The sequence below is a fragment of the Uloborus diversus genome, chromosome 8, assembly GCF_026930045.1.
Source record: "Uloborus diversus isolate 005 chromosome 8, Udiv.v.3.1, whole genome shotgun sequence".
Classification (NCBI taxonomy): Eukaryota; Metazoa; Arthropoda; class Arachnida; order Araneae; family Uloboridae; genus Uloborus; species Uloborus diversus.
In genome coordinates, this window is record NC_072738.1 from 64,366,395 (window position 1) to 64,384,735 (window position 18,341).

Consider the following 18,341-nt stretch of genomic DNA (forward strand, 5'->3'; position numbering starts at 1 on the left):
TATATACATGCAAAAAGACACGACCAAATCCTACAAGTCAATCATATTGGCGTGCGTAATGAACACACGCCAAAATCGTTTGGGGAAAAATGAAACTTTTTGAAAAAATAAAATTTGTGTAATGTGTCAGGAAAAAAAAAAGAGGAAGAAAGAAAAAAAAAAGAATAAAAAAGAAAACGATCAATAATGATTGGAGATTTCTTAGTAAAATATGTAATGCGTTTTTCTTCTGAGAAACTGCTATGTCATTTTTAATAATAAATACGAATACATTTCATTATATGTCTATTTATTCCTGTACCAGTACGATAATTTGGCAGAGAATTTGACAGGTAAGAAAAAATAAACAAAATGCCGGCGAGGGAGATAAAAGAAAAAAAAATGGAACAAAAGCACAAAACAATGTGCGCTCGAATACTCTTCGGAAGAGTACTCCAAAGAAAGTTTGAAGTCCGAAGAAAGAAAGTGTCCGGCACATTCTAGAGCCGGACAGCTAAACCTTCCCTCACATCTGCTGTTCTACCACCAGATGGCATCCCCTCCGTTTCAAGTGGAACGATCCGTGTTCGATCACGGTAAAATATTCCCCGTCCCCATCCTCACAGTAGCCGGTAGAACACGAACCCGGACAAGCGGGCCGGACTTTTTGCGCTCAAACAAAAACAAGGATTTTTCATACCTCAACTGATTTTTTTTTATTTTATTGTTATCACTTCTGCTGGGTTGTGCGATGGAAACAGTCCGGATCCAAAGAGTGAAAAGACCGGTGATGTTAGTCGGGGTTCCCGGACCATCGGCAGAAAGAGGATAATCATTGTCATCTTCGTTTTCTGCTTGTTATATATTTTTATCTCTTCATTGCCGGATTTTTTCATCCCTTGAATGTGCTGGATTTTTCAAAGGTTAACTATGAATGGATTACAGCAGCATCGGAATTTCAAGTTGTGGATTATTGTTTGCCAATACTTCTGGATATATGTAGCAAGCAGCAAGACTAAGACTGTGATAGGTAGGATTTTTTTTTTCTTTTATTAATTAAGTTTGTGTTATAGTAATTTATTAATAATTTGTGTTTGAAAAGTATTTGTTTTTGACAACTGAGTAAACGAAAGAACTTCTTGCGCTTTAAAATCGCTGTTACTTTTTTTTTTACTGTTAGTTACGCTGCAAATGAAATGTAGATTATTACATTCGCATCATAACTATTTTTGCTGTAAGCAAAATATTTAAATTATCAATAAGCATGGAAGATAATTTGTGAAACTATAAAATAAAATAATTTTCGAAACACTGAAATAACCTTTGAACTAGATGGTTATTTATTGCGAAAAAATAAAAGAGGGAATAAATACGTTGCAAATCATTTAAATTAATATGAAAAAATTTTTACCTTTTTTTTTTTTAAAGACACCAGGTGTAATTTTTGTTGGCAGTGGGGATGGAACTAATTCTTTATGTGGGTGTGTTTGTGCGTCTGTGTTTATACTCAAAAAGTCAACTCATATTTTTTTTACTTTCTTCTTTAATGTTAAACGATTCAATAAAACTTAAAACGATGTACAAGAAAAGCACCTACTATACTACTCTTTCGTACTAATGATTATAAACAGATTTAACATATAAACTAGTTAAATTTAAAATATAAAGGATAACTAAACAAAATTGCTGAAAAAAAATGAAGCTCAAAGCAGTTATCACACACATAGAAAACTCTCCGTAAAACAAAACGTAATAATATGATTATTTAAATTCTTAATCGATCGCGGCATAAATTAAAAAAGATGTTAGAAACAGCGATTGCAGAATTCGTAATTTTTTTTTTTTTTAGAATAATGTTAACATTTTAACAAATAGTGCAGTAGCTCTATAACTTCAAAGTCAGAAAGTGTTCCAGAACACACCTGTTTACCTTTGATATTTCACCAAATCCTACGCAATATTTGCTAACAAAGATTCAAAGAGTTTTATCCCGCAACCTTTGATAATTGATTTAAAGTCTCCAGTTTGAATCTGTAAATTGCGTTCTAAAGTAGAAAGGAACTATATATTTTTTTAATTTTCAGAAAAAAGTTTAAAATAATTTCTTTACCTTTTAAATTTTCAGTATAGCTGACAGTACTTGTCCTCATCAGATAATATTTATTTATAAACGGAGTGGCATATGATCAAAAAAAAAAAAAAAAAAACCTTGAAAATGAAGATTGTGTCATTCAGATTAGGAAAATTTATAGTATTATGTATTTTTTGTGAGCCTAAATGGAGTTCCTGACATACTTTTTGAATAGTTCCTATCAATCCCCCCCCCCCCATTTATGTATATATACACATCGAATTTACCAGATTAAGGCATTTCTAGTAGAAATTGGGAGTTTGTCCACGGACTCGATTCTCCATTTGGAGTTTCGCCAATTAGTTTTGTGGTCATTTAGAAACAAAATCATATAGGAAGATAAGGCTTTTTTTCCCTTCACATAGCAATATTACGATATGAAACATTAATAATGTGGTATGTTTTCTACTCAGATCTTTCCTTAATGTTTTTCTTTCATCTACTACGAAAGATTTTAGCTATTTAAATTGATATAATGGACGATTTAACTATAAAGATTGAGTAAAGGGCGCTTCTTACTAAAATCGTAGCAAAGAATTGGCCAAAGAAAAATATAAACATTTCTGAAACATTTAATGTTTTATGTTATAACATGATGAACTTTATTCTACACTTCACAGTTATAATAACAAAAGTACATTTAAATAAGATTCCAAGATTTTACGATTAATGTAAAACCAAAATTATTCTTGGCATTAAAAAGGTACATTGAGCATTAAATTAAAACTTAAAGATTTGTGAAGACTTTCTTAGGAGGTTAAAATCCAGCATTCTGTGGGCACGTCCTGTTATTGCTCAAAAGGGTTCAAACTGTGCATACATTTTTTTTTAAATTTACTCTGACCTATAAAACTTGAAAGCGTCACTAGCTGAATTCCCAAAAATTAAGCTACTAAAAGCGAGTAACCAACCGTGCTTATATAAAATTATCCTAAAATTATATTATGTTTCCATTATTTCGTCTATATGGCGTAGTGGTTAGGTATTGGTCTCGTGCCCTTTTGTTCATTGAGTCAAAACACACGGTCCAAGTGGTGAATTTTCGAGATATAGAAAACCGTCTAAGCCATTATCGTCTGATAGCTGTAAAAAAAATTCCGACACATTACTATTCAATTCACAAACAAAAATCTCGTTTATTTGGGACAACAATTTCTATTCAATGCGAAAAAACAACAGTTCACCATTTTGAACCAAGTTAGACCTTCACTGTAAAAAAATTCCGAAACGTTTCGGGATTTCAGAGGTTTTAACCTATTTCCCCGCAAAATCAAGTATTTTCGCCAGAAAGTTCCCTGAATTGCTAAAAGATGTATGAATGCAGACTTTTCACTGGTGGTGAAAAATGCTTTTTGCTACCAGTTTGAAGGTTGACTGATAGTGCTTATTAAGTGTATCGGCTTTAGTTTAATTACGGTCTGTCTGGATTGACTAAGCTCCCCATGGGAGCAAATAAGTCACTGGATTGCTGCAGCTTTGCGAGGCAGGAATTGCAGGCAAGGAATATGTGTGGTTCTTGCTTGCAATTATTCGCGTAGCTTTGGCCATGTTGCGCTAATGCTTCTGGAGCTTTCTTGGTAAACCACGAAGGTTCTAATCAAATACATTAAACCTATTCAATTTTTCTAGAAGATTCACGACTGACTTTAACAGGGGAGATTTCCTAGTATTTCAGGGTAGAGCCCCTTGAAAAAGACAGGCTGCCTTATCCGGCATTTTGGTTCCAAGACTAAATTGGATCCAACCTCGTTTCTAGTATTTATAAATACGTTATAATATTCGCTGGTTGCTAAGTCGTAAAATAATTGATGATAAGTTGCGTAAAATGTCACTTTAGGTAAATTTTGAAAGATAACTTCGTTTACAAATTCAGCTAAAATGTATCGGGAAATGTTTACGGTAATAAACCTCATTTTCATACCTTATTTGTTTTTAATTTGTATTAATTAAATTGTATTCATCCACAGAATAAAATAATCAAACATCAATCGGGCAACACACCTAAAGTTTGGACACCAGTTTTCTGCAATGAGGCTTTTGTACAAATGTTTATTTTTTTCGCCCGATAATTTTGGAACCAAAATGTCGGATAAGTCAGCTCCCCTTATATAGGAGCCTTATTTCAGGGAGGTTACTGACTTTTATCGGAAAACGTTCCAGGTTTTCGTAAGGTATGCTACTGGTTGAAATTGGGCACATCAGCTGCCGATTATTTTCCAGGAAAGTTTCTGAATCGTTTTTACAGTGTTTAACTGGAACATTTGAACATAATGTACATTAAAAGAAATTGAGCAAAAAGAGGCTCATATCGAAATCCAACATCGACGACAGTAAAACTTTCGAACATCCACGATTAAATACAGTAACTCCCTTCTTTAGCAATCTCACTGAAACTAAAAATTAGACATGAAATTAGAAAACTATCTGGTGCTCATTACAGATACTGCTTATTTCCGTGGAACGTTTCGCGAGTCCACTTCCTGTGAAAATTAAGTATCTTTGTTAAAAGGTGTCCTGAATTACTACAAGTTGCACGAATTCAAGACTCCTTACTAGGTGAAAAATGTTTTTAACTTCCAATTTAAAGATTAACTTAGGGTATTCATAAAGTACATCAAATTCGGAACTTTTACGCTTCTTCCACATTGGCTAAGATCCCGAAGAAAACGAAAAAGTCTCTGTATTCCGCACCTTTGTCAGAACGGCATGCTGTTTAGATGTTTGGTACTTATTTGCAATTTTGTCTTAGTTATGGCCGTGGTTGCTTCTGGAGCTGGTTTGGTTAATCAGGGTGGTGCCAAGCTATTATTTAAAACCTACATAGATTTTCTCTAAAGATTCCAGAAACAAGGCTGGCTTTAACAAATGAGATTCTTGTATTATTTCGAAAGATTCAAGGATAATATCAGGACGGTTATAGATTTTTTTGGGGAAAAATATTCCTGTATATTGCAATTTATGATACTTGCAGAAATTGGACACTTTAGCTGCCCATTATTTTATAAGAACGTTTTTGTGTGGTATAGTTAGTGTGTGGCATTTTGAAAATCCATTAAGTGCCTATTTGGGTCAGGTGCTAGTGGTGAACTAGCAACAATACCTGTGACTGGATGCCTTGTATAGGGCCTGTATGCCTGCGTAAAAGGGCTTTAAAAGACCATTTTGAAAGACAAAATCATAAAAATATTTTAGCTATTACATAGTCTAAGGTGCTGAGCAGAACTTCCAAGATCTTTAAATTTGTAAAGTACCAAAAAGTGACTTCAGTTAAAAGTGTGACTTCAGAGTGAAGATGATAGAAACATTTAAAATACAAAATTGGTGTATACTCCCAAAAAAAAATATAATTACTAAATCTTTCAAAACATCTACCACGCATAGAGATGTGAATTCAATTTTTGTGTGAGTTGCTTAAATGTTCATGCCTTAATGGAAACACCATGAACCAAATATAAAAATACAATTTCTGCTTAAATTACCACATTTTTCTTTTTTTACCACTTTTATCTTTCCTTTTACAAAAAAGGAAGTATTGTATTCGCGAAAAAATTTTCACCCAAAAATCGGCTTTAATTTCCATTTTGCTCACCCCCAAATGAATGTTGATTTTTTTTTTCAACCCGACTACACGTGGATATGTGCCTAGGAACGTATAGACACCCGAAATATCCATTTTGACGATCCCCGAGATAATTACAACGAGTTTTCTCGTGACGTCTTTATGTACGTATGTATGTGTGTATGTGTGTATGTATGTCGCATAACTCAAGAACGGAATGTCCTAGAACGTTGAAATTTGGTACGTAGACTCCTAGTGGGGTGTAGTTGTGTACCTTTCTTTTTGGTTGCATTCGTTAATTTCGATGTAAACTCAAGTGGTGTTGTAATTTGGCGGACACTTGGCGATATATCGCCAGTCTTTTGGTCGCCAGGTTTTGTCACCAACTTAACGACAAATTTGGCGACTTTTTTTTTTTAAATCTGTTTTTAATTTGGCCACTGTTGGTGATATTTAGCGAGTAAACTATTGAATCATATTAAAACTGCCAATAATGAGAAAATGATATTAAATTGGAGTATAAGGAAGTCATGTGATGCACACACCAGCTCGTTTAATGTATTATTTTTAATTCAAAAAAGTAATTTAAAATATATTTGCAGCTAGTCGAGATAAATATAAATATAAATACTTACACTTATTTTTTGATCGCGCACCGCTACAAAGATTTTTTTTTTCTTTCACATTATTTTTTAGAAGAAAAGGGGAAGTGCTTTATTTTGCTCATATTTTATATACATATTGTATGAATCTTTAGTGTATCCTATTTTGAAAGTAAAAGGCTTTTTAAGTATTTGTTTGAATAAAATATTTTTGACGGAATTTGGAAAGGAAATGGTGTTAACTCATACCGCTCGCACGTGTTCTTTATTTGCCTATTAGGATCCTCTAACTTACTTTAGTCTCTAAACTCACCTTCGTAAACTTTTTTATTCCATTAGAGAAATTCTTAACTTTAGCATAGGTGTCCATCCCCCAAGAGAAATTGCACACTAAATGCTATAGAAACCCCACAAACGAGATCCAACGAAAAAAAACAAAAATATAACCAGGAAGCCATACGATAGTGTATTAATAAAAAAACCCAAACGAGTAAGAATCGAAAGAGCATATTAAAACGTGAACCCTTAAAGTAGTACATTTTTAACCCCTAATTATTTACTCAATTCATCAAAAGTTTGAGGCCTTAAAGTCCGCCAAAATTGTAAGAAAAACCGCCAAATTATGCTAGTTTCGGTGATAAATGAACGACATGATTCACACACTTTGCAGATGAATGTCCTTGCCACATGCATATGGTGCTGTCACGAAGTACTTTCAATTTCTAGCCAAATCATTAAAATGATGCTTTTTTCAGCATTTTTACAGAATTTAAGACTTTATATCCCATAAGGGGACGACGGGGTCGCATGGTACCTACCATTTCTTGTGAAATCTTCAAAATTGACTATTTTTCATGCATTCTTGGTAGACTTTAAGACCTTATATCTCGATAAGGGGCCAGAGAGGTCGCATGATACCTTCCATTTATCACCAAGTCTTTGAAATTTGCGGTGTTTCTTAAATTATTGGTACACTTTAAGACCGATAAGAACCGATTACGATAAGAACCGATGACGGCCATAGAGTATGCGTCAAAAAAAAAAAAAAAATGTCCGCTTATTGTTATTCATTCCCTTTTGAAATCAACTCGTATTTAAAATCTTTTGTACAGGAAAATACGAGATCACTTAACTATATATATATATATATAAAAAAAAACAGTGTCCTCCTCAAACAGTGACGAAACCAACAAAATTATTTGTCAGCAAGATGAACTCTCGGAATTTCTTCTATACCAAGTCGTTTCTTACCAACTGTTTAGTTTCAAAATTGCACAGACTATGGTAATAGAGTTTGTTTGCACTTAGCCCGTGTGTTTTTTTTTTTTTTAATGACCTCAACAGACACTTTATTTATTGTTACAAAAAAACCTTCGAGTGCAAAATATATTAAGTTTAAAGTCATTCTTAAAATATTTAAAATGAAAAAAAGAAGGAAAGAAAAGCCAAAAAATAAACAGACACGTTTTGCATTATTGTATCTGCAGGAGAGCGAAGTTAATTTCCGCACTTCCCTTCCTGAAATATCTTCTCAAGTGCAGCATGTGACTCAATATACTCTTTTCAACGAAGCGAAAAAAAAGAAAGTGTTGTCTATATTCATGAGTTTTATTCTGTGATAATATGAAAGGAATTTGATGTCCAAATAAAAGAACGTGTATCTCCGTTCATTGAAAAAAAAAAAAGAAAAAAAAAAGGTTTTCGGACGGTGGGGAACATTTTATGATAGTCTTTAGATACATTTCAAGGGTTTTGAAAAAAAAATTTCCAGCAAAGTGACTGTTGGAGCTTTTGTGAATTTCCTACAGAAACAATTGTCAGATATTTTTGGAAGAAGATATTGAAGTCTGTTGCTTGGAATTTTATATACTACAAGCGCGCTCAAAATGCTGAAAATATCTTTTTTTTTAAATTTGCTTTTTAGAGATTCTAAGAGGCAAAATTGGGAAAACTTTTTAGTCACCAATGCATTGATATACTCAGCAATTTCATACGTAGTCATTTTTTCGAAACTAGTCAATTTTTTACTCAAAATCCTAAATGATAGATAATTTTAATTTTTTGAAGTTAATAATTTTAATAATCTAAGTAATTCAAGTAATAAAAATTAATTCGTATTTTCTGCGTATTTATCTTGGTGAAGAAATATTTTACCAAATATTTTGTTTGTACACTTTCTGGTTTACAATTTATTTGGGTTTTTTTTTCATTTAGTCATCCTGTAGTCTGTAATGGCCGCTAATAATGCACCTTCAATTGACTCCGTTTCAAAAAATTTTTTTAACAGATTTGAATCGACACAAAAAGCAAAAAACAACTCCTGTTGTCAAAAATACATTTAATAGAACTTCCTATCTAATATAAGCGCCAGTCTAGGTTACGGTTGGGACACCAAACACATTTTTACCAAGTAGCATGCGCCACTATTTGTGTCTAATATTTTTTTTTTTTAAATTTCTTCTGAGCACTGATCTGAAAAAATGCGATGCAAGTACTCTTTTTTAAAGACATTGAATTGTTTAGTTATTAAAATTAATCATTTTACAGCTATTATGGTAGTGACATTTTCTCTTTTGTAGGACAAAGGAAACGTCAATCGAAATATGGTGAGAGACAGAGTTTAAAATGAGAAGTTTCATTAAAACTACAAGAAGGTCAGGAATAAATTGTTCTTTCATCTGAAAACCCAATTGAATAAATTTAAATTACCACGCATAGCATAGAAAAAAAAAAATCCATTATCCATAAAAAAAAAAATTCATCCCATATTAATCCATATGTCACATTGTAATAGTTTTACTGTCAAACGTTTGTAGGAGTATAATACAAACGAGCTGATGTGTGCATCACATGACTTCCTTTTACTCCAATTTAATGTCATTTCCCCATTATTGACAATTTTAATGTGATTCAATTGTTTACTCTCTAAATATCACCATCAGTGGCCAAACTGAAACCAAATTAAAAAAAAAAAAAAAAAAAAAAAAAAGTCGCCAAATTTGTCGTTAAGTTGCCGACAAAACTTGGCGACCAAAAGACTGGTGTTATATCGGCAAGTGTCCGACAAATTGTAACACAACTTGAGTTTACATCAAAATTAACAATGATTTCCCCCCAAAAAAGGGCAAAAAAAAACCCTTAGGAACATCCGAATGCAACCAAAATTGAAGGTGCACAACTAGACTCCACTAGGAGTCCGCGTACCAAATTTCAACTTTCTAGGACATCCCGTTTTTGAGTTATGCGAGATACATACACACATACACACATACACACATACGTTCATCTGCACATACATACGTACATACGGACGTCACGAGAAAATTAGTTGTAATTAACTCGGGAGTCGTCAAAATGGATATTTCTGGTGTCTGTAGGTTCCTAGGCATATATCTACGTGTGGTCGGGTCGAAAAAAAAAACTGAACGTTCATTCGGGGGTGAGAAAAATGGAAATGAAGGCCGATTTTTGGGTGAAATTTTTTTCGCGAATACAATACTTCCTTTTTAAGGAAAGTAAAAGGAAGTAATAAGGAGAGAGAAAGTCATTGTCTCTTTTATGCAAATTTTGCCTACACGTAAATAAATCTATATGCATTAAAGTTGAATGCAGGCATTTAATTTATAAAATTTATAATTAGTGAATTTTACAGTTATCAAAAAAAAAAATAATAATTAATTAATAAATAAATAAATAAAAACATTAAATCATCATTAACAATTAATTCTACAGAGTCCTAACAAGTGTTTGGGAAATGTTACAAATAAAGTAAATTACAATATATATCATTGCATTGTTTTAATGGTACTAAATAACCCCGCAATTAAATTTACTTAAATGGCGCTTCTTTTTATTGCAATTAATTACAATTTCAGTTAATAGCAGAATCTAAGAGCTTAACGTGTCTAAACGCACTTCCTTTTAGGAGTGCTAATTACTAAAAAAATAATTATATTCTTTTTTTTTTTTGTCCCTTTCACCTTCAAACCAGATCTAATTTCATACCTCATTAGGAAAAAAGTAAGTTTTTTTTATATTATTTTCTGAATTATCTTAATCTAAAAAATAACAATAAATTTATTAAATACACAAAGAATTTATTACAAATATTGTTTCTTCGTTTCTGTTGTCAGAGCAGAGAAGAGCTTATTTTTTACTCATGAAAAAAATAAGAATTACGGCTTTTTTTTTTTTTTTTTGAGAGAGAGAGAGAGAGAGAGAGATTTTTTTCTCTTTTTCTAGTCATTAAACAGAGGACAGTTTTGTTTTAATACACAAATATTTGACATCTTTTTATTTCTTAATAGTTCCTGATTTCGCATTTAAATTACTTAATCCCTGCAACGAATCGGATTAATGACATTACTTAAAGTATGTTTTCTTTATTTTCTGGGCGAAAAAAAAGAAAAAAAAAGTTTTGCGATATGTTTGATTCTTAGCACTTGAAGGGATTATGTGTAAAACGTTTAAGTTAAAATAGATTGGAAAATAAAAAATAGTGCTTTCTTTTTATTGACATTTTTTAACACTGAATATTAACTATTTTTAAGCAATAAATGCAAGCGTCCACACTTTCCTTTACTTTATTAAACGCTCCTGATCCCTTTAAAGATATTGAAAAGTCGAAAAAGAAAAGTAACAAACAAATAAACAAGAAAAGAAAAAAAAAAGAGAAACTAAGACTAATATAAAGTTTTAATATGAAAATCAAATTTTAGCGCCGTACTAAGTCGTCATTACTTAAAATCCAAACGGAGTCCATCAATTTATCAGTTTTTCTTAACCCTCGGTTTTATCTAAGCTACAGTCAACTGCCGGTTATCCACGGACTTTCACACTTATTCATTTACATATTAATTTTTTGTGCAATAATTGATTGAAAGCAGATGTAAATATACATATTTTAACTTAAGAAGTGCCAAATCTATTGTTAGACATTACTATTTATTTCTCCCCCCCCCCCCCGTGGTCACCGAAAGTAATTGAAACTTAACTTTCAGATATATACTACAGGTTGTCCTGAAAAACCGACTGTTTTCAAAAATGTATAACAATAAAATGGTGAAAGATACAAAAACAATTTTTGCAGAAAATTCAAATGGCGGGCCGTACGTTACGTCCCCCAAAGTTCCAAAATTTAGTTCAAGAGTTTTCCAGTAGGTGGCGCTGCAGATTGTAAGAACGTGAATCAAAGAAAGACAAAATTACATCATGGTTTTTTGAAAAATATATTTTGAATAAACAAAATTACGCAGCAATATTTTCAAAATGCCTGCCGCCGGTTGCAACCACATGTCGCAATAGGAGGAAAAATCGGTGAATTCCAATAATTATTTTTTTGAATTAGAGGCTTACTATCTGCAGCGCCATCTGCTGAAAATTTTTTGAACTGAATTCGAAACTGGGAGACGAAACTTACGGCCCACCACATGAATTTTCTGCAATTTTTTTTTTTTTTTTTAATCGTTAACCATGTTCCTGTTATAAATTTTTGAAAACAGTCAGTCTTCTTCAAGACACTCTGTATTAACTAATTTAAATCAACGCTATTAACTGATATTTAGATTTTCCTTTTTCGAAAAAATAAATAAATAAATACTTCTCTCCTTTAAGCTTTTTTGCTGTAACCCAGCTTGATATGTTTCAGCTAATTTGTTTGTACCATTTTTTAGCTTATTTGCGCAATCCATTTGAAATAATTATCGATCTTTTTTAGCTTTTACATACAGTTGTTTTGTACATACAATAGTATTGCTTTTTACCTATTTTACGTATTATCCGCAAATTCGCTTATCCGCGGTTACCGTGCCACCCTATTCCGCGTATTATAGGAGTTTATTTTCTTATGCCGGATATAGGTTTAACGGGGAAAACTTTCAATTCCCTCGCGTATGTTAAAGCAGAGACAATAGCCACTAAAACAACGATAATAGGCGAAAACAGATCGCGTTGAATATCATTTGCATATTAGTTTTTAGAAGGCATCATGTTTTGAGGTACAGCAGTTGTGATTAACATTCGACTCTCTTTTTAGCAAGTTGAATGTGCTCATTCCATTTAGTTTCACTTGTAATCCAATTTCATTTTAATTCTTCCATGATATCCTCCGAAAATGCAGTTCAGCTTACGATTTGCCGTTTTTAACTTCCGATTGCACCCTTTGATGCAATTGACAGTAGTTATTAATAAATTGGGTTGTTTCCCATCAAAAATTTTTTTTTTTCTGCAAGAGAACGGGTGAAAAACTTGGTGTGCGTATCTTCTCTTTCCTTAATTTCGACTTATTTTCCCTCTTAAAATTGACCATAAAAACCTTTCCGGAAAAAGGCAACTACGCAGTCTGATCCAAAATGGCTGTCTTCTTTTATGACATCACACAATGAAACATTTTGTTTCAAAGTCTAACATTCAAAATAATAATGATAATAATAATAATAATAAAAATAATAATGATAATGATAATAATAATAATAATAATAATAATAATAATAATAATAAAAATAATAATGATAATGATAATAATAATAATAATAATAATAATAAAAATAATAATGATAATGATAATAATAATAATAATAATAATAATAATAATAATAATAATAATAATAATAATAATAATAATAATAATAATAATAATAATAATTAAAAAATAAGTTCCTAATGGAAAAAATAATGTATTTTCTGGCTCCATTTTTTTTTAGCTTATCCTCTCTTTGTCAGTGACTAAAAGTAGTAATTTTGAACGAAGAAAACACGCCCTTTGTCCTTTTCAGGGACACCTTAATAATAGTTACTGGGCGACGCTGTATCACTTTCTGAGATACAACAGTATTCTGAGCAAGAAATACATTAAATCCTGGAGGGATTGACAAAAACTAATGAGTACCCATTCACAAGTTGATACAAATTAGGAAGCTCCGCCCCATAGTTGCTAAACTCGTCGACTACCAATCTCCGCCTGCTGAGCTGTCTCTTTGGATATAGCGCAGATTTTAATAGTATAGATGTGTATCTAGTTTCATTCCATTTTATTCATAACGTTTTGAGATTTAAACACAAAAAGTATTTACAACTTTACAGATAAGCAGACAGATATTTTACAAAAATTGGGAAAAATGGTTTCAAGGGGTGTGTCTCAATTGGACATCTTATTATTAGGCGTGTCTACATAGCTCAAACAGTAATGTGAGGATTCAAACAAAAACATGTATACTGGAGTACTTCCATAAGATCCCTTGATTGCAAAGAGCTAACTTTAGGCCAAAATAAACTGCAGTCTGCTAAAATTTACTGACTTCACTCTTGTCTTCTATTATTTCTCCTGCCTTAATCTTTTCTTACATCGATTACAGTAAAACCTGTAAAGTTGACCACCCTTATAACCTGACCACATGTCTAAGTTGATTGCTTTTTTCAGGCACATAATTAGTCTTATATTATATAAATCGCCTCTATAAGTTGATAACCTGTTTAAGTTGACCGCTAAAGTAGAGCACCGCAAGTGGTCAACTTACACAGGTTTCACTGTAGTAATTTTAATTTTTGAACACTTGGCATAATTTATACTTAATAAATTTTATAAATATTTGGCAATGGCTATTACAAACACTCTACCTTCCTGCATTCATTCCCTTATATCCATAGAGTTGGGTCATAAACATTTATGTATAGCAAATGTACTACATAATCGGATTTTCTTTCATTAAGTAAACCAATCTTTCTTGGAAAAAAAAAGGGAAAAACTGCACACAAGTCAGACACATCCAACTTCAACTGTAGTTCCTATTCTGCAACTGGAGGCTTTTCTCCATTGCTTTACAGGGGATTGTGTTTCAATCTTTTTGCGCTTACGACCAAGTTCACAATTTTAATTGTATCGCACCCTCTTCATTAAAATAACAACATACAATGATACCTGTGTAAGTTGACTACTTGCAGTGCTTTACTTTAGTGGTCAACTTATAGAGGTGGTTTATATAATATAAGACTAATTATGTGCCTGAAAAAGGCGATCAACTTAGACAGGTGTTCAGGTTATAAGGGTGGTCAACTTTACAAGTTTTACTGCACTTAACTTGCGTTCGACGAACTCGACCGGTCGATACCGGTCTGTTGATCACATGACAGCTAATGACATCACAAAAATAACATACAAGTAAAATAACAAGTAACAACAAGTAAAAAATACTTATTATTAATCAAAAATGTCACGCGCTTCAATCAACCAATCAACAGCTTAAATTGCGGTCAACCGGTAGATCATAGAACGCTGCGGTTAGTCACCAGTAAGTAACCAGTCGAATGGTTGAGCTCGTCGAACGCAACCATAATAAGGCACCTTGAGCATTTTAAAACTGTAGCTAGACTACGACATTAACTAAAAATCTGCATTAAAATTCTAAAAAGTTTTGTTTAAACAATGAACCCCTAAAGCCTTACTTAAAATTAAAAAAAAAAAAGTACTATTTAAGTTGAGTATGACTTTCAACTTGCTGATGCTTACGCCCTTCCTCCCTTTAGAATTATCGCAACCCTTCAGAAAAGCACCCCACAAGTTGAGAATTACTGCTTTATGAGCAAGTTAATACGTAACGTAAGTACGTAAAACATATCCGCATATCTTTCGTTTTCTGCACTTCACTCTTTAACACAATTTCGCATTCTTGACACTCACACTTTATACACAACTCTTACCTTATAGCTCTATAGACAGGTTGAAAACACATAATCTAAAAAAATGCCAAATGAAAAATGAATACAAGTATGCATTTATATTGAAGTATCCAACTAAATAGTATAAGGGCAGTTGAGAAGAACTTTAAAATTCGGCGTCACCTGATCCATTCCTTTGCTTTTCACGTTTCTCATATATTGAGCTCAGGTTGCTTAGATCGTTTCGTGCAAGATCTAATGGATATACAAGCTCCTTGGAAATTGAAGATTTCGTGTTTATTTCGAGTGCCACTTTCCAGACTACCATTACGCCTTTTAAATCATCACTTTGCATGCGGAGTAACACGGCGTTCCCTAAATGGGAAGTTTAAAGCCCTTTTTTTTCGTACCTTAACAGCGTGTTATTTTTGACTTTCGATGTTTTCATTTTCTGGATTTAGGTAATAGTTTTTTCGTGCTTTTGGCGGAATTCCGTTTTAGAAGCTAAGCCCGACATATATTTCTTGGAAAGGAAATCTATTTTACTTGTAGGAATATGTGAATTGTTTTTAAATTCGTGATGCTTTAAGGGATTTTAGAAAATGTGTATTGCCTTTTCGTTTATTTTCGCGCACTAATGTTTTATTTTTGCGTTTAAAGGATGTCATAATTTATTATTCACACTTATTTGTGTACTCTTTTCTGTTGAATATTTATTATTATTGAACCACTTTTTTTCTATAAATGTAGATTATTATCTGCTAAGTTTTAAATTGTTTTTGCAATGATAACTTTATCTTAAACCTTTGTCATAATAAATACGCAGTTTCGTAACTCTAAGAAACTGTTGATGATATCAATTTGCGGTTCTAAAAATTCAAAGGTAAAGGCATTCTTGGAAAGTAATTATTCTAAGCAAGGAGAAGTTACTAATGACAACATTCATCATTATTCCCAGTTTTATAAACTTAATCGGATACAATGAAAATAGTTAATACGGATCCGCTGGATAGCAGCTACTATCCTCTCGCACACCCATTGTTTTGAGTGTTTGATGTACTTAAGATATGCTGTAGTGAATTTTGACTTTCCTGAAATCAAGTTTGCTTCTGCCATACAATGGCAGTTTTTGACGTTAAAATCAATCATGATTAGAATGTAAAAGGGGCTCCTGTATATTAAAAGCTTATTAGATCATTTCAAAACACGCCAACCAAAAAATGATTCAGAAAAACAATCCAAAAATTAAAACCATAACTTTGGGAATTTTTTTTATTTCCTTCGTCATAGTGGCCACCATAATCCTGTTTGAGCGTCATAGTCAATGGTATTTTTCATCTTAAGGCCAACAAATTAAGTTTTCTTTCGACAAAGTTTTAGCAAGTGGGCTTAAGAGGAGTCGGTACTCTGTTTTCGCGTAATGTTAAATTGCTAAACTTTATGTACGGTTTTCTCAAAAAAAGTTAATGATAGAAACTTACAATTTTTCGTCTTGTCCATAGATATCTAAGAAAAAAAGTAAAAAAAAATAGCTTTGTTGACTTCATAATTTATTAAATTTTAATCATCATTATCTTTTTTAATGAAAAAAGACCGCTTTTGACAATAAAAAAACCTGTTTGGCAAATATGGGTCCTAAAGCAAAACTTCCCTTTAGTAAAATTATGTACATAAAAATAAAATGTATTGAAAAAATCAGAGCAATTCGTAACGTAGCTTTCTAGAAAAATTAATATAATTTTAAAAATAGACATTTTGAGAAAATCGCATTTGAAACACTGTTCATCAGCTGATCGCGTATGTCTGAATTTTTTTTTTACAGTGAAACCTGTGTAAGTTGACCACTTGCGGTGCTCTACTTTAGTGGTCAACTTAAACAGGTGGTCAACTTATGAAGGTGGTTTATGTAATATAAGACTAAATATGTGCCTGAAAAAGGCGATAACTTAGACAGGTTGTCAAGTCATAAGGGTGGTCAACTTTACAGGTCTTACTATATTTAAATTTAGCTGATTTTAACTCACATAGAATTATGAATCCGATGCCATTTGAAAGCTCTTGATTGGAATATTTTGGATGCATAAAAACGGAAAAATAGATTTTTTTGCTTAAGTTGTATGGCACCAACTCTCCTATACACTTGAAATTTAAGACTTCTAATAGAAATAGTTTTAATTTCTCATTTACTTTCAGCGATTTATTTTCGGATATGATCTCTGTTGAGGAGAGCTGCCCTTATGTCAGGTTCTCTTCACTTAAGGGAGTAGGGAGCTTCCGTAGTTTCTTTGTTGGCCTTCTCTTAATATTCCTGTGTGTTCTACTTTACAGTACTGGCCAGAATGGATGACTCACCCCAAAAAACTGTGATTATGAATGCACAAGAATAAGAGCATTTTACTGAATGTTTATTTTATGGGAATCATTAATTTTAGTTATATAAGCACATTATGCATAAATAATTGAGAAAAGGTTCAATATTTGGTGTGGAAACCTTTTTTTTTTTCAATACAGCTTGGATAAGATCAGGCTTGGAAATGCATAATTTTTCGCAATAGTGTGGCGTAGTTTCTATAATCCGCACTTGTTTTATAGTTTCTCTTAAGTCCAAAAGTGAGGTGGGGTTACGCTCAGCAACTTTGCGCTTTAAAATTACCCAGCAGTTCTCGATTGGGTTTAGATCTGGGAAATTTCTTGGCCACAGCCCAAGGATCTGAAACCCCTTTTTTTGCAATACATGTCGTAACAGATTTCAGATTTAGTCTGGTGGCAAGGTGCTCCATCATGTTGGAAGTTGTGCACTGGTTGATATTCATAAACGTTGGTAACTTCTCTTTTAGCAGATCGAGATAAACAAATCCATTAATTAATTAATTGATGTGTCTTCAGGCATGAACCACAATTCACATCTTTCCTTGGCACAAATGGCTCCTCTGATCATGAGTTTTGCAGCATTTTAACGGTGGGAATACTGTAGAGTTGACACTCTCTTTTATTGGGAGGTCGTCGTATGTTTCTACAAAATGCATAAAACTGCGATACTTGTGTCTCGACAGAAAGCATCGCATGTTTCCATTGCTCCACAGTCCATCCCTGATAATTTTTACAAAACTTCAGTCGGTCAGCAATGTTTTTGAGACAATTTAGGCTTTTTAGTAGGCTTGTAGGACTTTAAATTGGCATTGAATAGCCTCCTGCAAATTGTCCTTTGGCTAGGGATGTTATTATCTTTTGGTAAACCGGCTTGGATTGCTTTCGCTGATTTTCTATTTGACTTCTTTTGGGGCCAAATTTATGGAATCATCCTGTGCTCTTGTGACGACCTTTTGGCTTTGAATATCCATAATTTCCGTTTTGAAATTACTTATAGACTCGGAAACTGTCTTTTGTGTCAATTTTAATCGGGCAGCACTTTTCCGAG

General features: G+C 32.6%; 1 protein-coding gene across 1 annotated transcript in view; it reads left to right on the forward strand.

Moving 5' to 3' along the window:
• Window positions 1-754: 754 nt before the first annotated feature.
• The window catches only part of LOC129227346 (nephrin-like), a 482,635-nt gene continuing 465,048 nt past the window's right edge, over window positions 755-18,341 (forward strand). Inside the window, exon 1 of the mRNA XM_054861890.1 lies at window positions 755-1,009. Within this exon, the coding sequence (XP_054717865.1) occupies window positions 883-1,009 (127 nt within the window). The 5' untranslated portion in view covers window positions 755-882. The remainder of the gene's footprint in view (window positions 1,010-18,341) is intronic.